The sequence below is a fragment of the Lagenorhynchus albirostris genome, chromosome 9 (assembly GCF_949774975.1).
Source record: "Lagenorhynchus albirostris chromosome 9, mLagAlb1.1, whole genome shotgun sequence".
Classification (NCBI taxonomy): Eukaryota; Metazoa; Chordata; class Mammalia; order Artiodactyla; family Delphinidae; genus Lagenorhynchus; species Lagenorhynchus albirostris.
This window is the reverse complement of record NC_083103.1, coordinates 12,036,026-12,047,250: the sequence shown is the minus strand read 5'-3', so window position 1 is coordinate 12,047,250 and position 11,225 is coordinate 12,036,026. Positions and strand designations below refer to the sequence as shown.

Here is an 11,225-nt window from a genome sequence, read left to right as displayed (position 1 = left end):
ATGGTTTCCAAAGTCAGTTCCCTTTATTAAATGTTGATTTTTCACAGACCAGAAATACAAAATAAAAGTAGAAATAGGCCCCGGTTAGGAGCTACAGACCTGACCTCACATGACCCCTGCTTGCAGCAACTTGACCAGGACAAGCAGCAGCTATATCCCAAAGGCAGGGAAAGCAAGACAAGGATTTGGATCCTGCACCGCCCTGCCTCCCACCCAATCTCTCCCCTAATTATAAAGAGCCATCCTTGTGAAGCAGCGGAGTAAGACACCTCCCCTGCTGCCCCAGGGAAGTGCATACGAGCAGGAGAGCTTGTTCAGATGGCATGGAATCCAAGGACTACATTTCACACGAGGAGAAACTGGTACCGAAACACGGGGCGCGGAGACTGGGGGGGTGACAGGGTACAGCCCAAGAAGAGAGAATTTTCCTCCTCTCTACTCATCAGATCCTGACGCCGAGTCTTCGGAGCTGGGGGGAGTACTGGCTAGTTCCTCTTCTTCAGAGTCCTGAAAACCAAAGGTCTCTTAAAGGGAAAGGTGTAGAGTCCAGGTGTGCCCCCCAGCCACTTTTCAGTGAAGAGTCCCCAATTCCCAAGCCCATCCCTAGACTCCAGCACTAGCCTTCAGAACCACAGAATTCCACCTCTCATTTCTCTCAAGGGCCAACCACAACCCTTGGTCCAGAAACACCTGCCCCACCAACTCAGACGCCCCTCACCCTCCCAGGCTCCAGAGCCCCCGACTCCTGCTGCACCTCACTCCGCCTCCTCTTCTTTTTGCTCTTATTCTCTCCTGAAGAGCTCTCATCGCTAGACACAAACTCTTTGCTCTTGAAGCTCTCACTCAGCTGCCTTGACGAAGACTTGGATGACGAGCCCCTAGAGGGTGTTGATTTCTTCTCCATCTTTACCTTTACTTTCTTCTTCTTCTTTGACTTATCCCTAGATTAGCAAGAGGGAAAAGGGGCTGGGCCCTCAAGTTCCCACCCATGGTCAAGGCCAAATCTCTCCTGGCTTTAACAGGGCCTTTCCCAATCCCAGCCACACTGCCCAGCTCACTCTAAATGTGCACAGCCAGCCACCTCAGCCCCAAGTGCCCCAAGGGAGCACGTCATAAATGAATAACCGGAAGAATCAAGAGCTACAGCCTGAAGCAGCCCTATATGCAAAATGTACTTAAAACCTCTTACTTTATCTTTAAAAAATCCATGTGAATTATGCTCCATAATAACGAGTATTTTTCATTTCCCCATACCTTCAAATCAACTTGACCCTCTTAGGAAAATGAGCCATATTTATCCAAGTGACTTGGGAAATTCTCTAGCACATTACCCATACCTGGGCAACTGCCTACCCAGATCTGAGGAGCACTGCCCACCACAGTCAGAAGCATATCTATTATCTTTAACACCCCGATCCTCAACCTGGAATTGCAAACATACCTGCCAAGAAAGCGGTTACGGGGCCCTTTTGTTCCCAAGACTCACCTTTTGGAAGACTCACCCCGGCCCCCTTCATATTCTTTCATGGCTTTTTCATATTCCCTCCTGGCATCCTCAGCCTTGCGATCCCACTCCTGTCTCACACACACACACACACACACACACACAGACACACACACACACACACACAGGAAAAACACAGGGAAAAATGAGGCCTCTTCCCTGACGTAGGCTAAACCAATACAACAAAGTCCCACCAACCCCTCATGTCTGCTGCTACATACCTCTTTCTTCTCTTTGGACATTCCCTTCCAGATCTCGCCTGCCTTCTTGGAAAGATCCGTGATACTGATGCCAGGATGGTCTGACTTGATCTTCTCTCGGCTGGCGTTGAGCCACAGCATGTAGGCAGACATGGGCCTTTTGGGGGCGTTAGGGTCCTTGCCTTTCTTTACCTACGTAAGAACCCAAATGCCTTCGGCCGTCTATTTCCACAAACCGCCCCGCCCCATCTTCCCAAAGAACTTATCTGGACAATTTCTTAGGGGGATAAAATGGAGAGAAGACTAAGTAGCGTCAGGCCAGACTGAGAGCTCCCCAAGGGCAAAGACAATGTCCTCCTCCCCTCTGCACCCCAGGGTCAAGCTCACTAGGGGCCCCTTTCCTTGGGCTCCTGGCACAGAAGAAGCCTGCCCCCAATTCAAAGCTCCCAGAAGCTGATTATCTCAAGGGCCAGAGTGAAAAATTTCCAAGATATTCACTCCTCAAGGCCATCATCACTAACTATAAAAATCAGCCCCGGAGGACCGGCCAGCAGGCCCTACTGGTGGAGGACAGGAGAAGGTAAAGAGAACAGCTTCCCCAGCGCCCTCCCACTTAGCAGAGTCTCTACCTCCACGGGCTTCTTGCGACTCTTGCGATCCTTGGCCATCTTGGCCTTTTTAAGCTGCTTCCGTTTCTTCTCTTCCCGGTCACTGTCACCCTCATTACTGGAGGAGCTGGCAGAGGCGTTGCTGTCAAACCTGTCAAGGAGAGTGGGGCTTAGACTCGGGGAGAGAGGACAGCACCCCACAAGCTCAGGACAGGAGGAAAATGAGCCCAAACATACCTGCCCAGAAAGGAGAGAGGGAGGAGGACCACGGCCTCCCCCCACCAGGCCCCAACCCTGCCTCCTCCCCTGTGCTGAGGTGGCTTCAACCACATCCTCTCCAGACCCAGCCATGGCAATGGGTTACTTGCTAAATCAATCAGCGAGAAACAAATGAACCAATGCGCTCCAGTGGCTCTCCTTGGTCATGCCCTACCTAACCCAGGTCCTACACCGTCCCCACATTCCTGGGGACAAAACCACTGTCTGGCCTTGCCCAGAACATGCCCCAAGTCCATTTCACCGCTTCCTTTGATCTAATCGTTTTAATCTGCCCTGTAGTCTTTTCCGATGAAGAGATAATTAGTTACTATATAAAAAGCGGGGAAAACCAACTTCAGTCCAACCCAGTGTAACCCAGTACCTGTTGCACCTGGAGCTCCTCAGAAGGTGGAGCTGCTTTACACCTCAACGGTGCTGAGCCGTTTTCAAGGCATTTTCACAAGCATTTGCTCACTGACCTCATAAGTATGCGGCAAGCACAACTAGTGAACTCCAGCAGATTTTTTTTTTTTCTTTTTGCCACCCAACATTCATTCCCAATTCTTCTGAATTAAGAGAGTTCCAATTTCCTGCTGGGAACCACCTTGCCCCATTCAGGAAGGGCCTACCCCAACCACAGACTCTAAGGGTGAGTAAATGGCTTAGTTGTGGCCCATCAGAGCACATTCTAGCAACTCAGACTCAAGAAGAGGCAGTAACCACATTGTTTACCACTGCTCTGAACAAACTGGCATTTCTGGGTGTTAAACCAGTAGGATTAAGCCTGTCCAAAGCTTCTCAGCGTCATTTAACACCGCATGGGGCAAACCTATCTAAAAATAAGGAAATCAGAAGAAATAAAAAGATTCCCCACAACTTATAAGCAGCTGGGTCCAAGTGCCTGAAGCCAATTCTATCACCAGACTCTCCAGTTACACGAGCTTGTAAAATTCCCTCTTACGCTAAAGTCAGTCTGAGTCTTTTCTGACATCAGCGATCAAGAGTCTCGATGGATACGGCACGGGGAGAACACTGCCATCTCACAGGTGGGGACACCACGATGCAACGCCTGACCCAGTGATCCCCAGCTGGGAAGCTGGCAAGCACTGATCCTTACTCCCATTCTCTCTCCACTGTCATTTTCTGGCTCCACAATGTGCCTTGTACTTACAAAGCATCTTGACAACCTCCAAAACACTTCCACGTATCACTTCACGGGAGGTCACTTTTCCACCCTCGGTCCGTAGGTAACGCTGACACGTGGGAACGTCCAGAAATATTCTGGTCCCCTAAGTTTACAGGCCGCCACCTCACCCCCACGAGGGGGACCCAAAACTCACTCCTCTGCCACATCCTCCTCCTCTTCACCTGGGTTGAATGACTCATCTGAAAAAGAGCACAGGATACATCAACTCTGCCCCCATGGAAATCCCAGACGCCCAGCCCCCGCCCCACAGAAGAGCCGCCCCGCCCCCATGCACAGCACTGCCAAGGTGAGCCCACCGGTTTCTTCTCCTGAGTCATCACTGCTGTCGTTGGCGTTCTCCTCCCGGATCTTGCCCTCCTCCTTCATCCGTTCCAAGTAGGCATCGTGCTGGTCTTCGTCGGAGTCGGCGTATTCATCATAGCTGGGGTTCATGCCCTAGTCAGGGCAGAGGTGAGAGTGAGGGCCAAACCACCCTGGTGCCTGTAGGCTCAAAAAAGCGCTCCCCATGCCTGTGAGTAGATCAGAGCAGCGCCCAGAAGACCCTGGGGCTGGATTGTCCACACGCAGCCAACGTGCAGGGCCTCTGCCCCAGACTTCCTGCTGGCGGGGTTAGTCCAAGCCCCTCCCCCTCCCAGCCCCACTGGGGGCTCCTGAGGGGCTGCAGAGACTGCTCTAAGGTCATGCTGAGGAAACCTGCACCAGGAGGGGGAAGGGGTCACACGCACCTCTTTTTTCTATAAGAGTAAGAAGAGAAAAGAGAGTGAAAAAGAAGCCAGACGAACCCCTGCCCCTTCGCCCCGCAGAAAGAACAGGAGAGAGGCTCATCCTTTCCACACACACAGGTACCTCTTTCAATCCTCGGTTTTTGATGTTGAGTTTTTTTGCATTGACAAAATCAAACAGTTTTCCATACTCCTCCCTGTGAGGAGAGATGCAACCACATTACTAGACAGGCAGGGCCAACACAGGGGTGGACCCCATGCTGTCCTGACACCCATGGGCCAGGACAGACCGTGGGGCTTGGAGCTCTTGACCGCACCATTCCAACCCAACAGCTCAGAGACGCCCGGAAGACGGCAGGAAGAAAGAGTCAGGCACTAGCCTTGAAGGAAACCTACACGGTCTCAAGAGTTCTGGGAAATAAAAGGTGGGGAGGGAGGTGCACCTATTTACCAATATGCACAGAGCAAGGGGAGGATGCAGGGGGAGGGGACGTGTTCATCTTTTTACTGGTCTGTATCTCATACTTCTCAGGGTTGTTATGAGGATTAAGTGTGAAGATGTTTGTAAAACGTTTAGCCCACGGTGAGCACTCAATAAACATTAGCTGCGTGTTCTCGGGCACAAAGCTCATTCCAGGAAAGAGGGAGATAGCATTTCCCTCACGGGGGCAGTGGAGAAGAAGGGCTAATACCAAACACATAGAGCTTTCGTAATACGGAGAACGACTTTTTTCTTAATTACAGAAAGAAAACAATGGAGAGGCTGCCAAGGCCTGAGCACTCCAAGGAGGAGGACCAAATTCCAGGAAGCAAAAGAGAAATCCTGCTCGAGGCTTGGGGAGTCAGGGAAGAGTCCCAACCCTGGAGAGTACCCCAGGCCATGCCAGCCTTCCCGGTCGAGGCTGGGTCAGGACCAGGATGCCCAGGAAGTGACTGGCAGAGACTCTCACCTCTCAATGCTACTGAAGGTATACTGAGTGCCCTGCTTGGTCTCGATTTCAAAGTCAAAGGAACGAGTGGTGGTGGTACCACGGGCAAAGTTGACAAAGGAGATCTCATCGAAGCGGATGTGCACAGGTGGCTTGTGGACGTAGATGAAGCCCCGCTCCAGCGGGTACAGCAGCCCCGAGCTGGCCTTGTAGGAGCAGGTGATGCACTGGGCCCCCGAGTGCCTGGTGGAAGGTGCAGGGAGCTCAGTCAGTGCCGCCTCAGTAGCAGGAGGCACAGTGTGTGCTCAGGCCCTCAAGTGAGTAAACCTCACTACGCTGCTATGATGGGGGCAACTGACGCCATCAAGCCACAACCCAACCAGGCCTCCAACCAGCTGCATTCCCATCCCAGGACGGCTTTACCACGGAGACACGGCACAGCCCATCCCCAGCAGGCCACGGGCCCAGGCCTGTACTCTCACCCTTGGAAGTTGCCTGGGACTGTGATCTTGCGGTTCACCAGGGCTTTCATGACCCGGCTGACCATCTCATAGAGGGAGCCTGACATGTTCTTGGTGAGCCGCCCCTCAAAGCGCTTCTCCACCTCTTCCCTGCGAACAGGAAGACGAGGTCACGAGCACTGCTGCCTTCTGCGGGCACGCCTGCCTCCTGCCTGGGCCAGGGACACACTCACTCGTTCATGTTGAGAGTCAGGGAGATGTCCTCGTCCTTCGAGAAGAGGAGGATGAGGAAGTGGTAGCGGGTTTGGCCCTGCTTGATGGGGGGATCCAGGCTGATCTGGGAAGGAAGAGCCGACCAAGTTCAGCACCAGTCAGTGCTCCACAGGAACGTGCTGGTGAACTAAACACTGGTGAGATACGTCTACTAAAGACACGGGCAAAACCCAGGGCAATGCACCCCCAGCGGCTTCTGCTTTTACCACAAAAAACATCTGGCGCTGGTCCTTGTGGGGCAGCAGAAAGAGACGCAGCACTGTGGTGTAGGGGATCTTGTAGTCAAAGGTCTTGCCGTGCAGGTGCAGAAAGGTGGGGTAGATACGGATGTCATAACGGCCTCGGGGAGTCAGACACTGCAGCTCCCGGAAGATGCAGATGGCGTCTCCAGTGGCCTGGATCACATCCGCCTTTGACAGCACGTTCTGGGCAAAGGCCTGCAAAAGCACATACTGGTAATCAAGCAGCAGAGACCCCACCCCTGGGCTGTCTGGGGCCTGCTCCACACCACCTGCTCCCAAGGCAACCGGGGAAGGCCTCACCTCAACGGGGTCCACGCCATCCTCCTGGGTGGGAGGCACATAGAAGCGCACCTCCATGAGAGAGACCTCTGCATCGTCATTCTGGTGGAATTCCAGGGTCACCTCATTCTTGCCTGTGGTGCACTGGGACACGTTGCTAAGAGGTATCTCGAAGACCGGCTGGTCGCCGATGTCGAAGGAAAGCAGCTGCCCTGGGGGAAAAGGCGTATGGAGCCACAAGCCCTCCCCTTGGCTCTGCATAAACTATGTCCCGCCAGACTATAGGTTCCCTAAGGACAGGGCACTGAGGCTATTTTGTTAATACTGTACCCCAGGGACTAGGCACAGTGCACCGTTGGTCCTCGATTCAAGTCCATGACAAATTACAAACTGACAGGAAATCAGAAACAGTGGCAGTAAGAGAGTAAAACAAGCTAAAGGCTGAAACCCTTCATCCTTCCTTCTCCCCCCAGACCTCAATCTTCCGCAAGACTCACCACCAAACTTCACTGTTCCCCAGTTCCAACCCTTCACACAGAGGTCCTTCTCCATGAGCTCCAGGCGATAGTGAGTTTTGAAGAAATCAGAGAGTTTCTCAAACTCCTGTGAGTAGAAGGGAGAGATCAAGCCCAGTAAACCCCAGTGGCCTTAACACAAACTTGAACATTCTGGGATTATCTATTTCTGAGAAACTGTCCAATATACCTTTTATCAGAAATCCACACTGACTTAAAGTCTCAGCTATAAAGCTATTTAAAAGGCTTTTGAGGGCTTCCCTGGTGGCGCAGTGGTTGAGAGTCTGCCTGCCGATGCAGGGTACGTGGGTTCGTGCCCCGGTCCGGGAAGATTCCACATGCCGCGGAGCGGCTGGGCCCGTGAGCCATGGCCGCTGAGCCTGCGCGTCCGGAGCCTGTGCTCCGCAACGGGAGAGGCCGCAACAGTGAGAGGCCCGCATACCGCAAAAAAAAAAAAGGGCTTTTGGAAAAGGTTGTTTCCGGAGACCGGCTCTCAGGCTGGGGGAGGAGTAAAGGACTGACATTCCTGGCTATGCAACTCACAATGGTTTTCTGACTTTGTACAGGTATTGCTTTAGTGAAAGTGTAAATGAAGATGAAGTGAAGTCTTTAACTCAAGCAGTTCAAAACGAAAAAACAAAACCCAAACTAAAGCATCAGGTAAGACCCTGAACCTGGAGAGAGGCAACAGGCAGAAACCACCAAAAAATCAAAACAGTAGAAACACTTCCAGAGTCAAGGCACAAAGAAACTCCCAAGACTGACACCCAAAGCTGAACACTGATTGCTTAATACCTTCAATGGTCCTGCACTAAGGAGCCCAAACTAGCATTTACATGGTTATCAGAAAAAGGAGCCCCACTTCTCTCTAGAAGGTTAAAAATCAAGAAGACGGCACAGTAAAAAGGGGGCTATGGCAACAGGACACCTCACCGACTCCCGGAAGCCGTCGTACTTGTAGACATGTCCGTTCTTCGTGAGCAGTTTAAGTCCGTGGCCCAGAGCTACTCGGCGCCAGATACCTTCCGTCAACTCCCCAGCCTGGATGTTGTCCACTTTGCCGGTCTTACTATTCTTGAAGATGATGCCCTGGCGGCTCAACCTCAGCCGACCATCATTCTGTTGGAAAAACAGGTCCAAATGCATGGGAACAGCACACAATGCAGACCAGGGTCAGTCCCACCCAGCACCCCTTCTGGGCTGGCCAGATAGCAACGCAGGAACAACAGCTAAAGGGGTGAGGGCCAATAGGAGACAAGCAGCCAGAAAATGTGGATTCTAATCCTGGCCCTGATCCAGAACCCTTGCAGGTCCTCAGTTTCGGGATTCAGGGCCGAGCAGCAGGTGTGGTCCCTTCAGATTCTAACATTGTATAATTTTTATACTCTCTCAGGATTGCTTCTTGTTGAGGAAATACCAAGCACATATCATACTCTGACTCCTTTTCCAAAGTCACTACATTGATGATACTGCTACCTCATCAAGACAAGCTCTTGTTAGTAAACAAAACGTCTACTCCACCTCCCTCCCTCCACCTGTATTAAAAACCCAAACCCTTCTTACCATGGAGCCTTTCACCTCCTGATACACGTCGTTGAACTCCAGTGTTTCTGCCATGCTGACCTGCCGCTGTTAGGTGCGCAGATACACGGCAGACTGGGAATCTGAATTCGAGAGAGGGAGATAAATAAGTACAAAGGACAACACCTCATTCTGCCTACGGATGGAGCCAAGTGGCAACCCTTGCTGTGCCTGGGATGTCTCAAGATCTCCTCTGCCTGGGAACCTACAGGCCGACTCTGCCGAACTCCAGGGGCCAGGCCCAGCCCGGGCTGAAAAACCAGGCCTGCCTGAAGTAGCGCTTACATCCCAACCAGACACCCGCTCTGGGCACTCCACCGGGCGCCATGGCAACAAGCAGCGGAGCCCCAGGACCTGCCCGGGAGGCAGCACCTCGCCCGCGCCCCAACCCAGCTCAGCGTGCAGGGTTTCCCTCCCAGAGCCCCCGCCGCGACGCGGTCCCGGACCCACAGTTCTCCCCTCCCCCTAAAATGGATTCGCCCGCCGCCCGCGGATTCCAACGCGGAATGGTCCATCACGCGCATCCCGCGGGGGAGCAGGGCCCGCGCCCTCCTGGGGAACGGGGACGGCGACCACCCACCTTCTCAAGCTGTCGCCTCGCGACGGCCCGGGTACGGGCAGTGGGCGCGCTGGGGGACGCGGAGCGGGGGTGGGGACGCGGGGGATGGGGGGGACGCTGGGGAGGCTTTTCCCGCGTGCGCGGCCCAGCGTCCCGCCACCGGAAGCCCGGCGCAGACCATAGAGCAGACGAGCTGGCTAGAGAGATGCGAGCCCGGCCCGCCTTAGCGGCGGTCACATAGAGCGTCGTCGGCGCTGGAGGACCTGAGGGAAGAGGGGTGCGCTGAAGTCTCACCCGCTTGGCATCCGACTAGGAAGTGGGAGCGCGTCGGGCTCTTTAAAAATTACAGACACTTCAGGGGATGACTAGGTTTTAAAGAGAAGTTGTGTAGTTGTATTTTATCAGACTTTACACAAATGCGTGTGTACGTGTTGGAATGATGTGTGTCCTCTCTCTCCTGCACAATAGTGGTTTCGTGGAGTAGAAAGGAGTCTGTGGGACCAAAAGGAAAATATTTCATGAGTTGTGGAGAGAAATGACCCCTCCCACTGCCTTCTCTGAGAATGCGGGGGTTGGTGTGTCTGTGACTGTACTGCCCTCCCCTGTCACATGGGATTGGATCCTTTTTGAAATGAGTTCACTGCATCCAAAAACTTCACATCAGTAACTGCAAGTTGTGAGTCGCCTGGAAGGGGCTGGCCAGCGGCAGTATCAAGTTGAAGTGTTGGTGTCAGATTCACCATGGAGCCGGAACTGATCTGAAATCACATCAGCCTGGGATTGCAGAAACCAGGCCCCGCCTTATATAGTGCTAGGGTGCGACTTGCAAAATCAGAGGAGGCCAGACCTGGAAGACATGTTTGGGTTCATCTGCTCCAACCTCCTTTTGCAGATGGGAAAGCTGAGGCCCTAAGAGGAGCGGCCCAGGGTCTCCGTTGGCAGCAAAGCTGAAGACTAAGAATCCAGATCTACTTACCCCAGTCTAGTTCTCCTCTGTCATCCTCACCATGACCCTACATTCAGAATGACTGATAATATGTGTCGTGTATGAAGACATCAGGACAGAATATTTGAACTCAAGATTTCTCTGACAGTCTGACCTACTGTTACACCAGCTTGCTAACTCGATCCTGGGACAAGAGACAACGGGAATGCCCTGTTGCTCCCTGAACTCATAACTTTAACCTCTGGGTAATGGCTGTTACCGCACTATCTAGCAACATAAATTCAACAAGATTCAATAAATATGTATTGAGCTCTGATGCAGTGATAAGATTTGAGGAACCTAATAAACAAGATGGAAACAGCACCAGCTTTCCAGGACCATGTAATCTAACAAGTGATTCAGATAAGTAAACTGACAGTAAAACAAAACGCCCAGAAAAACCCAGTATGATAACGCTGTGTTGGAGGTAGAGCTTCAGCCACTGCCAACATGAGTAGGAAATGGGAACTGTAGGACTCTTTAATCACCCCTTCCCAGGAGACCAAGAGACCCCCTCCCCATGACCCATGCTATTAGTGGCAACTCGAGAAAGGAGAGGATGGCTGTAGAGTCGAGCAGCGTTAGGAAGACCCTCAGGAATGCAGGGGATACTCAGCTCCAGCAGGCTGTTAGGTGGCTGGGGGGTGGGATATTGCAAGGGGCTTTCAGGAGAGCATGAAGCAGCTGGTGAGCCAGGCTGAAAATGCAGCATAAGAGAATGGAACAGAAACGGTACACGGAGTGCAGATAAAACATGAGTCCCAGAGGGCCCTAGCCAGATGCATCCTGGGCAATCAGGAGCCTGGGATTGGAGACCCCACCCCTGCCATGACATCACAGGGGAGTGGGGTGGAGACGAACAAAAAGGGGGTCCCCCACCCTGGCCCTGGACTCTTGGCAGC

The 11,225-nt window shown here is 52.8% G+C and overlaps 1 protein-coding gene across 3 annotated transcripts; it reads right to left on the bottom strand.

The window, feature by feature from the left end:
- Position 1: 1 nt before the first annotated feature.
- SSRP1 (structure specific recognition protein 1) lies at positions 2–9,448 on the bottom strand. 3 transcript variants are annotated; one of them, XM_060159134.1, is made up of 17 exons: positions 9,360–9,448; positions 8,762–8,862; positions 8,132–8,317; positions 7,181–7,286; positions 6,705–6,895; positions 6,369–6,599; positions 6,123–6,226; positions 5,911–6,039; positions 5,450–5,671; positions 4,624–4,696; positions 4,074–4,212; positions 3,911–3,956; positions 2,334–2,463; positions 1,726–1,896; positions 1,487–1,575; positions 755–941; positions 2–507 (listed from the first exon to the last, which is right to left on the bottom strand). In XM_060159134.1, exons 2-17 carry the CDS (start codon positions 8,813–8,815, stop codon positions 436–438), a joined length of 2,130 nt encoding a protein of 709 aa, XP_060015117.1. In that variant the 5' UTR covers positions 8,816–8,862; positions 9,360–9,448; the 3' UTR covers positions 2–435. The 3 variants fall into 3 exon arrangements, with proteins under 3 accessions (XP_060015117.1, XP_060015118.1, XP_060015119.1); XM_060159135.1 differs by lacking the exon at positions 9,360–9,448 and adding an exon at positions 9,065–9,083; XM_060159136.1 differs by lacking the exon at positions 5,911–6,039.
- Positions 9,449–11,225: the final 1,777 nt, after the last annotated feature.